The sequence below is a fragment of the Serinus canaria genome, chromosome 26 (assembly GCF_022539315.1).
Source record: "Serinus canaria isolate serCan28SL12 chromosome 26, serCan2020, whole genome shotgun sequence".
NCBI lineage: Eukaryota > Metazoa > Chordata > Aves > Passeriformes > Fringillidae > Serinus > Serinus canaria.
The window spans coordinates 5,150,718-5,171,623 of record NC_066339.1 but is presented as its reverse complement, the minus strand read 5'-3'; the positions used below and the strand labels follow the sequence as shown (position 1 = coordinate 5,171,623).

The 20,906-nt window shown below is 60.4% G+C and overlaps 1 protein-coding gene across 9 annotated transcripts in view; it reads left to right on the top strand.

Moving 5' to 3' along the window:
* Window positions 1-3,750: 3,750 nt before the first annotated feature.
* The window catches only part of TEAD3 (TEA domain transcription factor 3), a 24,454-nt gene continuing 7,298 nt past the window's right edge, over window positions 3,751-20,906 (top strand). Inside the window, exons 1-5 of one of the 9 annotated variants that reach the window (XM_030232732.2) lie at window positions 3,751-3,851; window positions 15,044-15,297; window positions 18,115-18,179; window positions 19,823-19,885; window positions 20,017-20,079. In XM_030232732.2, the coding sequence (XP_030088592.1) occupies window positions 15,162-15,297; window positions 18,115-18,179; window positions 19,823-19,885; window positions 20,017-20,079 (327 nt within the window). In that variant the 5' untranslated portion in view covers window positions 3,751-3,851; window positions 15,044-15,161. Of the gene's footprint in view, window positions 3,852-5,926; window positions 6,017-14,443; window positions 14,463-15,040; window positions 15,298-18,114; window positions 18,180-19,822; window positions 19,886-20,016; window positions 20,080-20,906 lie in introns of those variants that run through there. The other 8 variants (XM_050985284.1, XM_050985282.1, XM_050985285.1 and 5 more) reach the window with 8 other exon arrangements.

The window sequence follows — 20,906 nt, the reverse complement described above, 5'->3', positions numbered from 1 at the left end:
AGCTGTATGAATCTGGGCTTCATGATTCCTGGGCAGATGCTCGTGGTGGGGCAGGCAGAGGTGGACAGCTTGGGGACAAGCCAGCCCGCGTGGGACATCATCCATCACCCACACAGCGAGCTCAGAGAACTTCTTGTGAGCTAAAGGGAGAACCAGCCACAGCAGTTCAGGGCCAGCATCCCTGACGAGGTATGGCCAGCAAATGTGGGGAAAGCAAGAGCTTTCTGCCCAAATCCAGCCACAAACCCAACATCTGTTTGAAATCGGGACGGGCTCTGCTAACGGCTGAGCCAATGCTCGTCCCCATTTCCTCCAGTGCAAGGAGAAAAGAAGCAGCCGGGTGAGAGAGAGGGCTTTGGGCTCCCCACATTCTGTCTGCTGTTATCCCAGCTGCTCCCCAGGTTGATTCTCCCTCCCCTCACCCAAAAAGTTTCCATTTTCCTTTTGCCCACTGTTGCTTGCAAACCCTTCAGTTTCCCCTGGCTTGTCACCCGTGGCAGAGCAAAATCCCTGTCACGGGTGTCCCTTGCAGTGTCACCCAAAGTCAGAGCAGCCACTGCATCAGGCGCCCACCCGAAATCCCTTTGACAAACCCTCTAACGCAAACCAACTGCGGCAGAAGAAACAAACGAAAACAATTTAATGGGGCGATGGATGTTCGAGCCCTTTGTTTGCGCTGGCTGTTAACACCAGAGGAGATGAGGGATGGAAGCAGTTGAAATGTGGATCTGCTCTGGCCGGCGGAAAGTGTGACGGATGCGCCGGCAGACCAATGGCTGAGGATGCCGGGGTGTGCGTGGGTGTGAAAGGAATGCTTGCTGCAAGAAAAGATAAAAAAAAAAAAAAAAGAAGAAAGAGCCTTATCAATGGAGTTTGAGTCCAAAGTGTGTGTATTCCTTAGAGAAAGGGTTTCCTCAATCCCCAGGGATGGTGTTTTCCCTGCAGTGTGAGACTTTGAGGTTTCTGAAGCTTTTTAGGGGTTCTGGCTTTGGGCTGGTGCTGTAGGCCTGGATTTAACCCTACAAAGGGCTCATGCAGGGGCACAAGCGTGGCCAGTGGCCAGAAGCAACTGTCGTCAGCTCCTCAAGGGAACCTCCTGGGAAACGAGCTTTATTTTTGCAGAGGTGCTTATAAGGCAAAGGGGAGGAAAAAAATAAGGCCCCACCTCGCTGCTGAGCAGCACAACCCAGCCAGGACCAGTGTCACTGCACTGCTGGTGGCTCTCTCTGTGGTTCATCCCCATCCTGTCCTGAAGAGTGCAAAGATGCTGGTCCAGAGCTGAGCAGGAAGGTGGATGTGGGGGCTCTTCTCCAACCACTGGCTTCTCCCTCTTCCACAGACCCCTGGGGTTTGGGGGGCTCCATGCACCCAGCTCTGAGCCCTGTTCTCTTGTGGGGGCTGACAGATATTTCTGTGGGTTCCAGGAGGCAAATGCCCCACTGGCGAAGCAGCCTGAGGAGGGAAGGGCTGCTACATCCTGGGGGGTGTGGGAGGGGAGACCAGCTCTGGGAAACTTCTTGTCCAGCAATGGAAGGGCTGGAGATGTTTGGTTCCCAGCAAGCTGCCATGGCCCCAGCCCTGGGGGATCTCTCTCCAGCTTTGAAGTGGCAATTCTTTAATTAATTGAAGAAGTGAATGCCATTAGGTGTTCTCTCTTCCCTCCCCCTCCCCTTCTATTTATTTGGTAACATTTTTTAGAGGGAAAGGCAGACTGATTGCTGGCTAGCTCAGCTGTGGCTTTGCAGGATGGGCTCCTTCTCGATGCAGCAAGCAACAGGCTGCAATGGGAAAGCCAATATTTTTCAACTGCTTTTTAAAAGGAGTAATTTTTTAATTAGTGAATCCATTCTGGAGAAGTGTTGGAGTTTTACAATGTTGTAGCTGTTCTTGGTGTGTTGCCTAGACTTGGATGTTCTGGCCGTAAGAAAATATTATTTATGGCGTTGCAGCTTGCAGCTCTTTTATATTATAATTTGAGAAAGGAAGTTGCTGTTCCCACCAGTGGACAAAAAAATAGCAGAAACAAGGACTATGGACTTCTGAAGGAGGAAAATAAATAAAAATTAAGAGGCAGAATGGAAACAAACCACTGAGCCAGCCTTGAATTTTTGCACTCCTGAACAAGCTCATCCCAGCATCACCATCAGTTGTGCTGGATGCTGTAGCCAGACCCCTGCCCAAACGGCAAGGCCAGAGCAGCAGGGACCCCCTCAGCACTCCTCTGCTCAGTGTTACATGTGTTCCTAAACATTTGTGGATCAGGCTTTTTATTCATGGGCTAATGCACACTTGTTTGCTCATGCCTTACTCAGCCTAAACTCCTATTGAACTCAATTAAGGCTGTCATCTCCAGGAGCACTCAATGTCATTTTTGCCCAAGTAAGGGATGAGTAACGAGGCTCTGAACAGCCCTTGGAGAATAGCAGCCATTTTGTTGCAGTTTTTGGTCCAGATTTCTTACAAGTTAGCAGCAGGCCAAGGGTGGAAGAATGCGATATGGCTTTATGAATCACACACAATTGCTGAATGCGCTGGATGCTTCAGAGCCTGTCACTTCACGGACTGAAGCATTGGCTGTCTTGTCCCAAAACGCTTGAATACAACCAAGCTCATGATGAAAATTAGAAAAATATGTTTCTGGAAGGAATGGGATGCAAAGAACATCCCATCTCCCAGCAGGGTGCTGAGAGGATTCCTCACCCTGATTTATCTCTGGGGGTTTTGGGTACTGTGGCACAGCCCTGTGGAGTCCCAGGGGGACTGGGGCTTTTGCCCCTTTTGGGGCTGCTGTTCCTGATGGTCAGGCTGGGTCGTGGCCAGGGATTTGGATGTGATCAGCTTGCTGTGGCTTAGCACATTACCACCCATCAGCTCACTCAGAGGAAGTGACCATGGCGTGGATCCTGGCTGAATTCCCTCGAGAAATCCCAAGAGCGTGGGCTGAATTCCCACCCTGGGTACCATGGAGTGTGTGTCTGGGAGAAACGGGGGCATCTGCAGATTGGTGGGATGCAGGGGACTGAAGTGTGTCTGTATGTGTATGTGTGTGTGAGGATGAGGATGAGGAGAGGGATGAGGGTGTTTGGAGGGAGATGAAGATGTCAGGATGGGAAGGAAGAGGAGAATGAAGGTGTGTGGCAGGGCATTACAGTGTGCAGAGGACAATGAAAATGTGCAGAAGGGGATGGAGGTGAACACAGAGACGCCGGTGAGTGAAGGGGGTGGGAATGAAGAGTGGGCACAGAGGGTGATGAAGGTGTGCAGAAGGGGATGAAGGTGTGCACGGGTGACCCTAGCTGGCTGCGGACGGGACAGTACAACACGGGACAGCAGAACCTTCATGCCTTGGCCCAAGGCCGCATCCCAGCCCCACATCCCGGGAATGCCGGAGGGAGAAGAAGGAAGAGGAGGAAGGTGAAGAAGGCTCATAGAGGGCGCTCCCATAACCCGGACGGAGACGAATTTGCCCTTTCCCAAAAAATAAACCGCCCTGTGTAAGGAAAGTCCCGCGTCCCCGCTGCCCGCTGCCCCGACGGGGAGGTCGGGAGTGTCGGGCGGGAGGAAGGGCCGGGAAGAGGAGGAGGAGGAGGAGGAGGTGGAGAAGGAGGTTAGGGGAGGAGGAGGAGGCCCGGCCCGGCCCCGCCGCCTCCTGATTGACTCCCAACTTTCCGCTCCTCCCTCGCATAAACTTTCCCGTCCCTGCGCCTGGCTCCGTGCGCGGACCCGGGAGCCCGCCGCGCTCCCCGCATTCCTGCCGCCCGCCCCGGCCCGGCCCGGCCCCGGCCCCGCTCCGGCCCCGGCCCCGCTCCCGGCACCCGCGGCCGGCCCAGCCCCTCCGGAGCACGGAGCAGGTAAGCGCTCGCCGGGAAGAGACTCCCAACCCCCCTTCCTCCGCCTCCTCCTCCTCCAGCCCCTCCTTCCTCCCGGCCCGCAGCCCTCCGCCTGCCCCGAGCCCCGGCGGATGGCGGGGGGCGGCGGGGTCGCTCCAGCCCTGCTCGCCCCCCAGCCGGAGCTCGGTGCCTCCCCCCGGGGCTCCCCCCGATGGGCTGTGTGCGTGGGGGGGCACAGTCGGGCTGTTTTCACTCTCCCCCGGGGGGTCCCCGGGCTCCCGCCCCGTCGGGGCTGCGCTGCCCCCGCACCGGTCCCCGCCGAGTCCCCCCGCGGCGCATCCCCGGGGTGACAAAGGGGCCTTGTGCCCGCACGTCGGGAGCGTTCGGGGCGGGCGCCGGACGTTGCGGACGGGGATTGCCCGCCCCGGCCGAAGCCCCCCGGGGAAGCGGCGCGGGAGGGTCGCGGGTGAGGTGCGGGGTCACCCGCGTGTCACGCTACATGTGTGTCACACGCATGTAGGGGATGACCATGCACTGACTGTATGCTAAACACTTTGTGCCTCGTCATAGGTGTGCTTTGCTAACAAGGCGGCAATTAGATGTATAATTTTCAGCAGTGTGTCATCTTTATTATTATTATTATTATTTTATTTTTACACCCTCCTTGGGTTTGGTGTTGTTTTTTTTCCCCTTAACCCCCTTGGAAGGAAAATACGGCCAAGCCCTCGCAGAGCCACCCACCTCCAACCCCCCGAAACCGCTCAGGCCCTACACAACGCATTTGGCTTCTACTGACTGAGAAAAAAACCAGTTTGGGGAGAAACCAGCTGGAAATGATACCAGCGGCCCGGCTGGTGTGGCGGGCACCCTGCAGCTGCTCACTGCTGTTGGGTGGTTGGCATGGGGTGGAAGGGGGAAGGGTGAAGGCTGAGATTTTGGGGGGTTTTGGTGCTTTGCAGGGAGCTCGGACAAGCCGGGCTGGGCGATGGTCCCATCAGTGAAGCGATAATCTCCTGTGTCAGGCACGCCAGGGTATTTTGGGCTCCGGCATCCTCTCTCCCCTCCTATCGCTTTACCCCGCGCGGGTACGTGCGTGTCGTGAGTCAGGGCATTGGCAGTGCCCGGCCACCCTGGGGGGCCCTGCCAGCCCGGCTGCCAGCCTCCCCTTGGTGTTAGGGTGCTTGTGATGCTGAGTGGAGAATTGGGGTGTGCCAGGCTCCCGTGCGCCCACTGGAGCTGGGGCCTCTGTGGCCTCACAGCCCACAGCCCTTGGGGGCCATTTCCCCCAAGACTGGGAGAAAAAGGGTCCCCAGAGCAGGTGAGGGGTGGGGGCTTGCTGAGGTCACTCACTGGTGAAGCTGGAAGAGAAATGGGTAGGGGGGCTGGGAGCCTGGTGGCAGGGCAGGTTATGGTCACTGTGGCAATGCCCTAGCATTGCCCTACAAGAGAGGATAAGCATGACTGTGCCATGGGGAGAAGGCGCTGGATTTGGCTCTGTTTGGGTGTTACAGGGTCAGCATTCCCATGGGAAGAGACTGCAGATGGCTGTGGGGTGAGCAGCTCCTCCTGACAGCTGGGTGGCACAGGGGGACATTGCCATCCCCAGGGACCTCGAGCACCCGGCTAGCTCCCCACTGTGGGCATGTGGCTGGCACCACACTGGATTTTCTGACAGGAATAACCCTTTGAAAGCAACGGGTCCAGCCACCTTCTATAAATGGCACCCAGGTACTTCAAGGAGCCTCATCCTGCCCGTGGTGGCTGAAACATTGGGGGGAGTGGAGGGATGTTTCAAACAGGGCATTTTGGACAGCATAACCCTCCAGCAGTCGTCCCACATCTAAAATCCCTTTCCTCCAAAGCAGAATCTTCCAGCTCCATCAAGAAAAGGCACTTGCATCCATTTGCCATGACATGCGGTGGCTGTTTATCATGATATCAGAAACAGCATCTCCTTTTAATCACTATTTAATCCCCATCTTGCCACCACCAAGTGGGTTGGGAGGCGAGTCCCGGTGGCCCTGGCGCTGTGCCCAAGGAAGGAGCCTTTTCCTGGCGGTGTGTGAGCAGGTCATGGCACTGAGGAGGTGGGGGTGGCAGCAGTAATCAGCTATAATTAATGTATTAAAAAGCAAGTAACCGCGCAGCTCCCATCAAACACACAGAGAGCACGAGGCTGGTGGCAGGTGAGCTCGGTGGTGAGACTGGGTGCAGGCACACAGCAGCCAGAAAGGGCAAAAAATGGGCAATTTTGGGCTGTTTTGGTGGGAGGGGGAAATTGTGTTTTCCTGCGTTCGTACCTCTTTTTCTGTCTCTGGGAGTGGAAAATGGGAGGGAATAGGCGAGAAGGGGCAGCAAAACCCCAACTAGGGGTGCTGCTGGGATTTGTGTGACAAGAGCCATCCTGAGGCTCTTTGTGAGGTTGGAATCTCTCCATCCATCACTGAAGTGGATGGATGCTTTCCAAAAACTATCCCATCTCTGGGAGCTTCCCTCTCTCATTAAATCCTTGATGGCTGTGGCAAGGGACTGGCCGGACGGCCACAGTGTTTACATCACCCTGAGTGCCACTGGTGGATGGGATATTACCAACCACCCTTGATTTTGGGAGTTTCCATCCAGGGGGATTTGCCGAGCAGCCAGGCCGTGCCCTGACCTTCTCAGCTGTTTGTCCAAGGTGTTATTTGGGGTGGGGGCCAGGCCGAGGAGCCACGGCGGCCGAGCCCAGGCACCTGCGTGTTGTGGTTGGGGCAGACACCTGAAGCTCATGGGCGTTCGCTATTGCCACCGTCACGTGGCGACTTATGAAATGTTTTTTTGGAGGGAGGGAGGGAGAGAGGGAGGGAGGCAAGGTAATGATGGGGTGAGCCGGCGGGGCCATGCCCCGCACCAGCCTGCAGCGGGCACGCCGCAGGAGCGGCCCCCCTGCGCGATAACGCACGTCCGGATCCTGCTGCGGGTCTGGGCATGCTGCTGCAGCTCCCGCTGCTTCAGCTTTCCCCGCCTGTGGAATGGGAGCGAGGGGCCCCGGGAAAAGCTGCTCATGGTGCTGGTCAGCCGCTGGCCTGGCCGTGGTGGTGGGAGCAGGGGGTCGTGTGGTGCTGGTGCTGTTTTGGGCCCCGTGCACCTCGTGGCAGGGTTTCCTGATGAGCCCACAAGGCTGAGCCCTTTGGAGGTGACAGACCGTGAACACCACGGTCTCGTTCTTGGGGTTGGCAGATGGTGGCCTTGCGGTGACAGTGTTCACATAGGGCTCTCTGCGGGTGTAGCCGTACCTGTGGGCAAAGGATTTGGGGAAATACGGATGGCACGAGGCGCGTCCCATCCTGGCAACACAAATCCCAATGGAGCTCGTCCCCCCATCCTGTCCCAAACAGATGTGATGCTCCAACGCCCCCAGTGTCCCTCATTACGCTGCCATGAGACAACAGCAGCACCGAAACCCAGCGTGCCCACCGCTGGCTGCGGGGCGCTGGGTGTGTCACAGGCTGTGCTGGGTCTCTGCTCCATAAAGCCGACCCGGAGCTCACCCTCGGGCACACTGCTGCGAGCCGGAGGCGCTGAGGTGCCTGCGGGGCTGCGCCGCTCCCGGGGAGCGCTGGCTGCCGGGCGGCAGGCGAGGGGTGAGTGATGGAGGAGGCTGCTCGGTCCCCTTCCCCCTTTGCTGCCGGGGGATCGGGACGGACCCGGAGCGTGTGCTGGCAGAGCTCCCCGGGCTGCGGGGGGTGGCCGGGGAGGGGACAGCAGGGCTGCAGCTAATTTTAGGAGGTGGGCAGAGCCTCAGGGGAAGCAGCCGGCTGGAGGGAGGTGTCGCACTCGCACCGCGGTGCCCACGAGCGTCGAGAGTGAGCGCGGGGTGACCCTGGCTCTGAAGATGCTGCCGTGGGCTGGCAGAGGGGCCCTGCGCTGGCAGCCCAGTTTGGTGCTCTGAGAAAGAGCCGTGCCCCCGCGGATGCCCCGGCTGCTCCAGGGGTGGTGGGAAACACTCGAGGGCAAAGCCCCGCATTCCCGGTTGGCATTATCCAGGAGGCGGCCGAGCCCCGCGCTGCTCCGTGCCTCAGTTTCGCCGTGACCGTCTCGCCAGCGCTCCCCCGGCGGAGTGCGGTGGAGGCAGGAAGGCTGGCCGGGCTCGGGGATCCTCGCCTGTGAGCGCCAAGCCTTATTATTTCCCCACAACTGTCTCCTCCTCGCTCCTCGTAAAATTAGATCCAGCTGTTCACAATAGCCACTAACTTCTCTCCGGAAGATGTTCAAAGTTTACAGACGCGGGTGCGTGGAGGATGGGCTGCCGTTCCCATGCCAGCTCCTCGCCGCCCGCCCTTCCCCCAGAGGCAGCCAGCTCCTGCCTCCCCCCCGCCAGCTTAGGCAATTCGGGTTTAGGAAGAAGCACACCCGCACGCAGGCATGCGAGCTCCCGACCCAACCGAGCGTCGGGTTTTTATTAGCAGGAAGATCTGGGCGCTTCACAGTCCGGGAGAGAAGGTCTGGTCCAAGACCCTGCTTTTCCCTGCCCGGCTTTGTGCCGGCGCTGTCGGCGGATGAGTTGGGCAGGGTTCTGCTTTCCGTGCTTGCCAGCACCTGTGCCCAGCTATGGCACAAGTTTGGGCTTCAGCTCTTGCATGGGATGGCCGCCGTGTCCCCTTGCAGCCTTGCCTGGGTGGCACTGCAGAGCTGTCAGGGTCCAGCTGTGGTGTTTGGACATCAGCATGCTGGGCAGGGGTCTAACACACTGTGCTGGGCTCTCTTGGGCCATGCTCCTCGCTGGAGCTCCTTCTTTTACCAAGAATACTGCTGCCTTCATGTATTTTTAGCAGTTTTCCTCCCCAAGGATTCCAGAGCAATTTTTCAATCTGCGGGAGCTGGAGTCGCTGTGCCCGTCTGCAGCTCTGGGCTCGGGCAGGGGCAGGAGATGCTGGGAGAAGGCGATGAGCTGCCACGGGCTCCCAGCACGCTCCTGGCACGCACAAGGATTTGCTCGCTGGGACTGGCTGGGGTGGTGGCAGCAAAATGGTGCTAAATCAAAATATCCCTTTCTGGGAATAAGGCACTGATGGGGTTTGTGCAGGGCAGCCTGTACCTGCTATTGCAGCTCCTGGAGGACCTCAGCTGGGCACTGCTTCAAGCAGGAGGGCAGGGAAGCGTGCCCCCCCTCACGGGTGACAGTGGCCGGGTGACAGTGCAGTGTCACATTCTGTCAGCCTCTGGCAGCCAGGGACATCTCCTTGTCTCGGCTGGGGTGGTGATGCCTGACAGCCGCTCTGCCCAGTGTCTCAGGAGCTGATCCCCCCCAGTCAGTTCTCACACCCCCCCATCCCGTGGGGTTTTTCTGGCTGGGAGCTGAGCGTGGCAGTCGGTGCTAAGCCTGGGCTCCAGCGGGTGCCACAGTGCAGGCAGTGGGTACAGCTGCTGCCTGGGCAGGCTTGGGTTTCATGGGGGCGGAGGCGACTGGGGGCAGGTGTGAAATTCATTGCAGCCTTCCTCCTCCTCCTCCTCCTCCTCCTCCTCCTCCTCCTCCTCCTCCTCGCCTGGTAGTGTCCCCTGGGAGATGTTTTCCCTGGCCCTGCTGCAATGGCATAAAATGGGGTCAGCAGCACCTGGAGCTCTTCTGTGGAGGCATTTCTCCTCCTAGGAGCAGGACAGAGGGCTGGTGGGGTCCCTGGGATGCCTGACTGGCCCCAGTGGTAGGGCACTGTCCCACTGCGGGCACAGAACTGCCTGACCCAGGCTTCCCTAGTGCTCCTCTGACACCAGAGACTCTTGGCTTCCCTTTGGGACAAGCTGGGAGTCCCCAAGGACTCGGGACTTGTTGGCCACTCTACAGGTGATGTTGAGGAGAAGACATCCTGGGATGGATATATTTTGGCAAATTCAGCCATCCCCAGTGGGTGCTGTGGCCAGCACTGGCTGTGCCATGGGCTCCCAGCACTGGGGGTGTCACGGGACAGCATGGGGGTGGCCCATCCCCAGCAGGCAACTCCAACCCTGTTGTTTCCATCCTGCTCGTTTCATAACACAGAGAGCAATTAATGCTCTAAAAGCTTTCTATTTATGCGCTGCTGGGTGAAACGCCCCGTCCTGGCTGGGCAGGGCAGCGTAATTGGGCCAGGGAGGCACGCTGGGTTACAGTGTCCGTCTGTCCTCTGCCCTCGGGTCCTGAGCCTGAAGACTCGAGCAAAACCGGCTCAGGTCCTGCAGAAGGCGAAACCCAGCTGTGCCACCCTGCCAGGACTGGGGAAAAGGAGGGGATGGAGGGGTTGGTTTGGATGCCTGTGATTCCACCATTAGGAGGGAGCTGTGCCCTGGGTTTACCTCATCCCCTTCCTCCTCTCTACCCCAAATATTTTGGGAGCAAATCGCTCACATTTTCTCTTTGTTCATCCACAGCTCTCTGGGATGTGGGGTCTGAGCATCCCTCAACCTCGCATGGCTGAGCAGGGACCAGCCACATTCCTGCCAGCTCAGGGCTTTGCTGGGAGCTGGGGGACCCTTTGGCTGTTGGGGCTGGAGCTGGGGGGCATGGGGAGCCTGGGGCAGCCCTGGCAGTTCTCCTGACCCTGGTGGGATGCTGCCACGTGGCTTCCTGCGGTTTCCTCACTCCGATTGCTTCCTGAGCCGCCCGCCAAGCCGGAAGGGACAGGAAGTGATAGAGGGGAGGAAATTACTTGGGCTGTCTCACGGGGAGCTGGCCTGGTGCACTGGGGGCTCTGCCACCGTCTGGGTCCCCAGACTGTGCCAGGTGACTCTTTAGAGAGGACATGGCCTGTTAGGAGGTGCAAACCTGGGTGGGAGAGAGCAGGGTGGCCACTGTTCCCTCCCCGAGCCAGGGAATCCCTCGCCACAGCCTGAGCTGTTTGGAAGAGGAGCACAATGTAAACAAACCTCCTTTCACCGCCCTCGTGCAGCGCCACCCGCCCTGGTGAGCCCTGGCTGTCCCTGGGACAGCCATGTGCCAGCCAGGATGGTGTTTCCCTGCAGGAATGGGGCACGGTGTTCCCAGAGGGTCCCTGGGCAAGGTGCCAGGGGTACGGGGCTCCTGTGAAGAGCTGCAGGGTCATCCTTGGCAGAGCCAAGAGCATCCTGCTCTGTGCACTGCACTGGACACGGCAGCATCTTCTCTGGTGTGTTTTGGTCTTGCTGGTGTCCACCAGGAGCTCCACAGCTTTTGGGTTTCCTTCCAGGGGCTCTGCAGAGCTGTGACCGTGTGGGCAGCATTCCTCCTGGCCGTGTCACCAGGTGGGGAGAGGCAGGAGCAGGGACACGGCCCCAGCCAGTGCTCCCCTGCCTGAAACAAGGGGCACGTTGGTGAAAGCCTCTGCCTGCCTACAAATCAGTGCCAGCTGTGCCCTCACTGAGCCCCAGTGTGCCAGGACAGGAGTGGGTGCCCTAGAGACCCAGCTTTGAGGTCTCACAGAGCAGTCCCTGGCAGGGGCTGCATGCTCAGCACCAGGGAGGATGGGGCCTTGTGTCCCCCTCACCTCCAGAGTGTGGGTGCCATCAGTCACAGTGACAGGGAGGGGGTGACAGCAGCCTCGTGTTCCCCCACAGGGCTGGTGCAGGCGGCACTGGGCCGGTGCAGGGCTGAGCTGCTCCGTGCTGATCCTGCCCAGGCTTGTCGTGAACTTTTATCCTTTTGCCGTGGGGTCTGGGTGCAGGGGGGAGGGAGAAGGGCTGGATTGCCCTGGGCCCCCTGCATGGGGAGGTGGGATGGAGCCAGCATGCAGCTTGACCCCCCCCCTCCCTGTCTTTGCAGAGTTCTTTGCCTCCACAGTGTCCCCAGCACCTTTGCAGAGTTTTTTTGCCCCAATGTCCCCTGCCACCTGGGCAGTTCCAGATAAGAAGGGGTCCTTGGGGCTGCTCTGCCCCACACCTTGTCCCTCTGGTTGGTGCCATCTGGGGACGTGCTGTGCTGCAATCCCCCTGGTGGAGCAAGTGCTGGTGACTGTGCCCTCCAATCCAGGTGGTTTGGGGAGAAGCTGTGACAACAGCCACCACCCCTGTCCCAGTTTGGGCGGGACACAAGGGTTTGGGGCAGTGCAAGGGCTGCTGGGGCTGTGCCTCATGGTGCACCAGATGGGATGATGCTTTTGGGGCTGACCATGCTGGGGGAGAGGAATATGCTGTCCCCCAGCTTAGCAGCGTGGGTCAAGGATGAGGTCTGGGTGCATGGGGGCAGTGTGGGAGTGACGGGCACCTCTGCCCATGTCACAATGTCCCCGTGCTCCCAGCCCCAAGTGCTCTCCCCTGTGCCACCCTGCACGTCCCTGACCCGATCCCTATCGCAGCTGGTTGTGCTGGATCCAGCAGCACCTTGCTCCTGACTTTTGACACTCACAGGGTGCCCACGGTGCTTCTCTGACTGCAGATGCTGCCTCCAAAGTATTTCCTTCCCTCACCCACCACAAAACACCCATTTCTCAGGTGCCCTTCCCTCTTGGCATCCCCCTTTGCTTTTGCAGGGTTTAAGGAGGTTTCCTGTAGCTCTAGCAGGGTCCCCAGCCCCAAGCAGCTCTCCCAACAGGATGGCTGCCTGCAGCCCCACTGCCTGCTCAAGCCCCAGGTTTCCCTCACATCCCCTGCCCCTGGTGCTGGGGCCAAGCCCTGGGAGCTGTGGGAACACCATCCCAATCTCCCGGGCAGCCTTGACCTCGCAGGGAGATAAGGGCTGCCCTGGAGGCATCCTGCCCTGGAGGCATCCTCCCCTGCCTGCTCTGGGCACCGCATCCACTGGGGGACCTCACAAGGCTGCAGCCCCCTCCATCACCCTCTAAAGCTGTGGCTGGAGCGTGTGCCCCCCACAAATTCAGGGTGTGAGGGGCGAGTGACCTGGAAGTGGGGACACCCTCCCGGGCTGGGTGCCAGTGACCATCCCCACTTAGGAGTGATGAGCATCCTCAGAGCAGGCAAGCATCCCGTGAGGATGTGGGTCAGTGGTCCTGGGATGCCCAAACCCTGCGGAGATGCCCGTGCTGTGGGAAGGGTGGTCTCCCTGCCCTGCTCCCTGGGGAGCAGCTGGGAGGCAGGAGCCGGTGACATTATTTTCTGGCAGGTCCGGTCGCCTTGCCTGTGCTGAGCAGGTCTGGCCGCGGTCTCCGCGGGCCGTCCAGCCGTGCCGGTTCCCTAATTGCTGCTGTTGTTGGTGTTTTGTAAGGGCAGGGTGGAGCGGCACTCGGCCGTGCCTTGCGTCAGCGCGGTGCATGCACCCTCCCTCCAGGAAATCCAATGTCTTCGCCTGGCCAAAAGCAGGTTCGGTGGAGGAGGAGAAGGAGGAGGAGCTGCTTCCTCGCACCTTGGCCGGGGCCCCAGCATCACCCTCCCTCCTCTCCCAGCTTCCCTGAAAAGGCTGGGCTGGGATTTCCCTGCTGGAGGGGGAGTGGGGTGGGAGGGGGCTGGGGACCTCCAAGGGAGGGGGGACACGTGTGTCACAGGCAGGGTGTGGGGTCAGCTGTCACCCTGCCCGTGCAGGCAGTGCCTGGCACAGTGACCCAGGGCACTGGGCACGCTGCCTGCAGGGGTGCAGCCAGCCCCTGGTGGTTTAGCTCTCAGCCCTATAGCTTTTCCCTTGGCCCCCTAAACACCCATCAGCTGGGAAGCCCAGGGGGTCTGGTGACTCCCTGTAAAGTCACCCTCTGGCACCAGCTCTTGGGGCTTTCTCCTGTTAGGGTGAGCTGATGGCAGCCCTGTGGTGCTGTGTGGGTGCTGCTGAGTCCTGGACTGGCACCGGCCTGCAGGGTCCCTGACACTGAGTTTTGTCACCCCGGGGGCTCCTGAGCTGCCACAGTGCTGAGGGGTCTGGCTTTGCCACAGGGCTGCTGTGGGGTCTGAGGCCTTTGGAGGCTGCTGCAGAAGCTGAGGAGTCTCAGGTTCCCCATGTCTGGGGGTCCTGGGAGACCAGCCAGGGCTCAGCCCCAAGGCAGTCGCACCCCACTCGACAGAGCCCTGATGCTCTGGGCTGTAGTGGGGAGTGAGGGTCCCCCTGGGCCTGTCCCTGTATGCCACACTCTCCATCCCTGTGTCCCCTGCCCTCCCATCCCCAAAACCCGGCGGGGTTTGGACCCTGCATCGCTGCCCCAGGGAGCCGGCAGCAGTAGGCACGGCCAGGGTGCCTCTGGCCCGTCCAGCAGCGCTGCCGCCATCCCTGCCTTGGCCGGCTGGCTCGATCCTACAATCCAGTTCTCCTTATTTGGCCACAGTGCTCAGCAAGAGGGGGAGCGGCGGCGGGGGGGACGGGCGGCGGGACCGGAGGGGCTGACATCACATCGCGACGAGGGAGAGAGGAGGGATGGGGGGGCTAAGTTTCTTTTTTTATAAAAGGAAAAAAAAAAAAAAAAAAAAAGAGGCAGCAAGCAAGGCCTCGCAGCGCACTTGAGCCAGCGGGCTCAGCAGTTCCTTTAAAAGGAGATGTCTGTGCCGGAGACCTTTGTACACTCCCAGCCTGTCCGGGAAGCGCGGCGGCGCAGGAGACACCTCTCCGCTCCCACCGCCGGCAGCTGCCGCCAAACATGTTATTGCAAAACACTGAAACGCTGCGCTGGGAGCTGGGCAGGAGGAGGAGGAAGAGGAGGAGGATTGAAGGCTCCCCGGCATCACCCACCAGCTGGCGATGGCCCAGGGCCCCAGCTGAGCATCCTCAGGGTGGGGGGCCTCTCCTGGTACCAGGGGAAGGGCTGCTGGACGGCTCTGGCCACCTGGTTCCCATTAGTGGGGTCTGGCTTGGAGCTGCTCAGCATCTCCCTTCAAATCCCAGCTCTGCCTTTGCCAGGCATGGTGGAGCCGGGATTTTGGGGCCTAGGGGTGTTTTTTGGGCCAGCTTGCCCAAAGAGACTGGTGTTTGGCAGTGGGTGCTGGAGCAGGGTCAGGGTTCACAGGCTGTGGGGCTGCTGCCACCCTGTCCCGAGGTGTCAGCCATAAACACCATGTGCCCAAGTTCCTTGTATGGGTAATACAGTAGCTGGGGGCAGTTTCCTTCCCAAACTTTATTTGGGTGGATCCTGGGTGGTCACTTGTGGCTTGGATTTGGGGGTACTCATAGAAATCATGCTCTGCCCCCAAGGAAGGCCTGTGTTGTGTGTTTGATGCCTTGCCCTGAATTGCTGCACTGGGTGCCAGTGAGAGCAGAGCAACGGCCAGGAACAGACCTGGCACCGTGCTGTCACTGCACCCCATGCCCCAGCAAGGGTTCCTGGCTCTGACAGGTGTCCCTTGTGTCCCAGCAGGTTGTCCCATATCCGTGGGGGCTCAGGGTCGGAGCCCAGAGCAGCCAGCACCATAGCGTCCAACAGCTGGAACGCCAGCGGCAGCCCTGGGGAGGGGCGGGAAGATGGCCAGGACGGCATGGACAAGAGTCTGGACAATGATGCCGAGGGTGTGTGGAGTCCAGACATCGAGCAGAGCTTCCAGGAGGCGCTGGCGATCTACCCACCCTGCGGCCGGAGGAAAATCATCCTCTCAGATGAGGGCAAGATGTACGGTGAGTGCCGGGGGCGGGGTGGAGGCTCCGGCCGGGGCTGAGCTGAAAAACCTCCTGCCCCAAACCCACGCTGGGGTATGGCCCTCGAGCATCCCCCAAGCCCGAAAGCAGCTGGCTCGGGTTCATCCTGGGGCTGGGCTGGGGAGGTGGCGGTGACCTGTGTCCCTCCCTCGGCTCTGGCTCTCCCTCCTGCTCCCTCCCTCTCTCGGCCCTGCCGGACTGACTGGTTTGGTGAAGCCGTGGGGCAGGGAGCGGGCACGGGACTGCGGGGCCAGGGCAGCCCCAGCCCTCCTGCTCCCCTGTGCCTCCACAAACCTCCCCTAACTCCCCCAACCGGACCTGGTGGCCAGAGCACCCTGTGGCAAGGGTCACTCACCCACCCCGAGACACCCGCACCCAGCTCAGCTTTTGGTGATTTCGTTGGTCAGCCCCACTGGGGGGATGGTTTTGGAGTGTCAGCCTCGTTTTTGGTGTCTTCCCAAACTCCCTGTCCCTGCCAGGGGAGGGACTGGTACCTCCTGCCCTGCACATCCCATGATGTCACCCCCAAGGGCCAGTGACCTCAAAGTCAGGACCAGGCTGCCATATTACCAGCATGGTAATAACAACAGGACCAGGGCTGGCATTGCTATCCCCAGCCTCCAAAATTCACCTGCCCAGATGTTGCTGTCACAGCAATGGCTCCCCGAGTGCCACTAGAGAAGGGCAAAAGGCACGAGGCTTGCTGGAGAGCATGATGCCACTGTCCCCACACCCGTGCCAGCTACCTGTGCCACCGCATTTGCCAGGGCCCCCCACCCACGGCATGGGGGCTGCTGGAGGAGCGGGCTGAGGGGGAGGCAGGGGAGCACAGGGCTTCCCAAGCCTATGCATTTTTTGGATTTCTCTGGGAATAGCTGAAGTGCCGCCGGGAGCCTGGCCCTTCGAAGCACGCCCCAACCGGTTTTTCCAGCCTTTCAGAGACATCTGGCAGCTGCTTAAAGAGGCAGCAGCCCCTGCCGGCCTTTCATCTCCCCCCACCTTCCCCTGCACCTCCCCACTGGGACCCCCGGGACCCCTGGCTGGCATTACCAAGAGTACCAAGGGCTCTGGCAGCACAGGCAATGCCAGCATGTGGCATAATGGTGTGCCAGTGCCTCTGCTCTCCTTCATCACCCCTTTTTTTGGGGGTTCCGTGGGTGCCCAGGGTGGTGCCAGCTCCTGCCATGCTGGTGCCAGCACTGTGGGGGTGGCAAAGCAAGGTGGGAGCTGGGGAGCCAGGACCCAGCACGGGCACACTGGGCCTTGCTACACACTCGGTTATTTTTAACCCAGCCTGTCCAACTGGTTCACGTGGTGGTGTCAGGGGAGAGGAATTTGGGGAATGTGGTAATTTGGAGGAGGACGTGCCCTCTCGGAGGGAATGGCACGGTCCGGATGAATCACAGGGAAAGGGACAAGGGACAGGGCACGTGGGCACAGGGATGGCTGTGAGGGTGCAGCCTTGGGCACGGTGTGTGGCAGGATGGGTGCAGGAGATGCTGGCCCTGGATGCTGGGCACTAGGGCTGGCACTGGCTCACCCAGTCCCCAAAGGCCCCACATCTCTTTCCTGCATTTTTTCCCCATATTTCATTCCCACAGGCAGGGTACAGGGGGCAGAGCATGGGATTCAGGAGCAAGGCATGCAAGGGGGGGGGTTTGAAGGTGTACCCCCAAAGTGGGGCTCAGCAGCAGCGTCCCTGCTGCGAGTGTCATCTCACCTGGGCTTACAGGACACCCTTGCAGACCTGGCCCCTGCTAGGTGCTAAGAGGGAGGCAGGAGGGGTGGCAGCTGTGCCTCAGGGTGACCCCAGGGTGCCATGCCGGCTGTGCCAGGGGTACCCCCTTTGTCACCCACCCACCAGCTCCTGCCTGGCTCCTGCGGGCATCCCAAGGGGCAGCTGTCTCTGCGTGCCACCTGGCCCTGTCTGTCCCCATGCGTGTGTCCCCCCAGGAGGGCCCAGTTGCTGTGGGGCTGGGAGGGGGCCAATCGGGCTGGAAGAGGAGGTGGAGGGGGGTTTGTATTTTTTTTTTTAAGGGATTTTTTTATTCTTTTAAAGCCGAAACCCGCTCCAAGGGCATTTCGACAAGTTCCAACCGCGACCATCTGGTCCATTAAAATAAATCTGGCGTGCCTGGCTGCCCCCGTGCGCGGGGGGGCGGCGGCGGGGGCCGGGGGGGCCGGGGCCGGGAGAAGAAAGCTCCCAGCTGCTCTGACGTTTGAACGTAGATTGGCCACAGCTGGCCCCTGAAATGTGGCGCAAAAGCAACTTCTGCTTCGAATTAGACCAGGACGTTAGGAAATACTGGTGGAAAGGCCAGCACGGCTTGTGAACGGGAAGCGGGGTGCCGGGATGGGGGGGGGGGGGGGGCAGCCCGGGACCCCTGAGGGCACGGCTGCCCCCGGTGGGCTCGCTGGCTCTGCTGGGGGCTGCCATGGTGCTTTGAGGGGCTCTGTGGTTTGTGGCGGGGGTCCTGGTGGCTGTCACCTCGCTCTGAGCCCCGGGGCTGGGCAGGCAGCGGGGTGGGAGCCACCAGCGGGGGGGTGCCCTGGCGTGGCCACCCCCGTGTCCCCGAGGTCGCCCCGACGCTGTCGCGGCAGCGCCACCTCCTGGCAGCGCCTCCCTCGCCGGCCCGGGGGGCGCGGGGGCCGGGGCCGAGACCCCCCACGAGTGCCGGGGCCGATGTCCCCCGAGTGCCGGGGCCGATGTCCCCCCGAGTGCCGGGGCCGATGCCCCCCGAGTGCCGGGGCTGATGCCCCCCGTGTGCCAGGGCTGACCCCAGGCTCTGCCCGCAGGTCGTAACGAGCTGATCGCCCGCTACATCAAGCTGCGAACGGGGAAGACACGGACGAGGAAGCAGGTGAGGCGTTGCTCTGCTTTTTCTCCTGGGGTGGGCTCGGGGCGGGGTGGGAGGCGGTGCCAGGTAAGCCCGAGGGGGAGCGGATGTCCCATTGTCATCTGTGTTCCCTCCTCCAGCCACTACTGCTGCCAGCAGGTCCCCCATCCTCTGCGAGGAGCTTCATCTGTGAGCACAAAACCCCTGGGGTTTCCTTGGTCCCAGGATGCCTTGAAACAGGGGGCGTGGGGGCATGCAGCCCCCCACCTGGTTGGGGTGACCCTGTGGGTGGCAGGAGCCCTCAGACTCTCTCTGGGCAGTGTGTGTGTGTCTGTGTGCCTGCATGAGTCTCTGCTGCACCTTCTGGATCTGGGGACAGTTCCTATCTCTGCCCCTTGCCAGGCTTTATGCCACTTGTGCCAGGCGCCACAGCAAAGGCACCCCAAACCCCGTGGGCTGAGAGCAAGGCACCCCCATGCCAGCCAGGGATCCAGGGATGGGCTCTGTGGAGCTGTGGGGCTGGAGGTACCAGGGAGCCGTCGCCCTGCTCTCACTGCCCTGCCTGGTTGGATGCTGGGGCAGGCAGGGATGCAAGCAGGGCACACAGAGCTCCCTGCAGGAGCACACAGAGGTCCCTGCAAGCCCTTGCTTCACCAAACCTGTCTGAGGAGTTGGGAGCCAGGCCACCCATCCCAGCAGAGCACATGGCCTTGGGTGCTTGGGAGCATCCCCCACCACAGGGAGATGGTTGGGTTTGGGACACTTATTCTGGGACAGTCCCATGCCACAAGTCCCCACAAGAGAGGGATGCTGGTCCCTAGCACTGCAGAGGTCATTCCTCCAGGACTTATACTGGAAAGGAGAGGGACCAGAGTCTGGCTGCTGGTTTTGTGTTCAGACCAGTGCCAAGCAGCACTTCATTTCTGGATTAAAGACTTAACTGGGCCCCCCCTCCATGGGGGAGGGATGCAGTGCTCTGGGGGGACTCGGGAAAGGCATGGGAGAGAGCACCCACAGCACTGATCCCTCTATGCAGTCATCTCCTGGGCAGCCTGGTGTCTCCTTGGACAGCCTGGCTCTGGTGAGAGCAGGTTTTTGCCAAAATCAGCCCTGAAGCCCTGTGGGTGCATGGACACCCACCCCTCCTGTGGATGGCCCCTCAGCCATGCTGTGCCTTTACTGCCTGGACATCAGCCCCTTTTCTTTAGATTTTGCTTTTACAGGGGCCTGGACACAAAACCCCAACTTTCTCACCTTTCCCACGTGCAAAACCAGCAGGAGCCCTGGGGCAATGTCCCAGTCCCTCCTGGACCCACAGTCCCCACCGAGTAACCAGGGACACCTCAAGCCTGCCAGGCTTATGGTGCTGTCAGGGTCTGTCTGTCCATCCCCAAGAGGTGCTGAATGGGGACCCCCCTCAACTGCAGCAGCTAAACACCAAGGACCTCCACCCCATCCTGGCGTGGGCACAAACCAGCATCAACCAGCACCGGGGTGCCCCAGCACTTTCCTTCCTGCAGCTCTTGGTGGGTGCAGCACCCTCAGCATCTCGGGGAGCAGCCCCAGCGCTGCCCCTTTCCTGCACTCCCTGCCCCGGGGACAGAGCCTGCCCTGCAGGATCTTCACTCTCTCTGTGTTTTCCTTTTGAACGGCGTGGCGGGCCCTAGGTGTCCAGCCACATACAGGTTCTAGCTCGGAAGAAGGTGCGGGAGTACCAGGTTGGCATCAAGGTACGTTGGCGCCCTTGCCCAGGTGTCCGCGGCGGTGTCTCTGTGAGCATGGGCAGCCCCTCTCCTTCCTCCTCCTTTCCTCTGGTTGACGGCTCTGCTGTTCCCCCTCTCCTTCTGCTCTCTCTCTGCAGGTCTCTAGCCACTTGCAGGTTCTTGCCCGACGGAAATCTCGTGAGATTCAGTCCAAGCTGAAGGTACGCCCTGCCTCGCCTGGCTCCCGCCCGCTGGCGACTAACGCACTCGGCTCTGCGGTGTGCTGCTTGCTTTCCTGTTGTACCTCTCTTCTTTTGGTGTTTTTTTTTTCTTCCCCCTCACTTGGCTCCTTGGGTCAGATGGTTTTTACAGGCATCGTTGTGGGATGCCCAGAGAGAGGTGCAAGGAGGGGCAGCAGAGCCCTGCTCGTTGCTCCAGGAGAGTGAATGTGGGGCCAAATTCCCTCCTTGCATCCAGGCAAGGACTCTGCCATGGGGAGATGTGGATTTAAACCCTCCTCTGGTGGTGTGTGAGGGCTGCCCCCTCTTTTGGGCCATCAGGGGTTCTCCCACAGGGAGAAGGGCCCCCCAGGGCAGGCAGTGAGGTAAAATGAGGTTCAAGCAAGGTGTGCCAAGGCCCACTCCCCTCCACAGCTGAGCCTGACCCAGCTCAGAGCAGGTGCTGGTGTGATGTGGGCAGAAGCAGGGGGGCCCTAGGGGTCCCTGCAGGTGCCAGCCCAGAGGCTTGTGATGCACCAGGGTGTGAGCACTGCCAGGGGTGTGGGCACTCACACAGGGGTGTGAGTGGCAGCAGGTCCAGCTGGGGCCATGCTGCTGGGGACAGTGCCAGGAGCCAAGGGAGCCAAGTGAGAAAAAAATGGATCATTCTCTCTCTCTTTTCTGGTTGGCTTTTCTTTACTTTTCTTCCTTCCTTCTTTCCTTTCTCCTAACTGGAGCCCAACTAACCTTTCCATAACTGTTCCCACCAAACTTTGTGGTGGCAGTGGGGAGGGTGATGATGGGGGGGCATGGCCAGGACTGAGGGCATC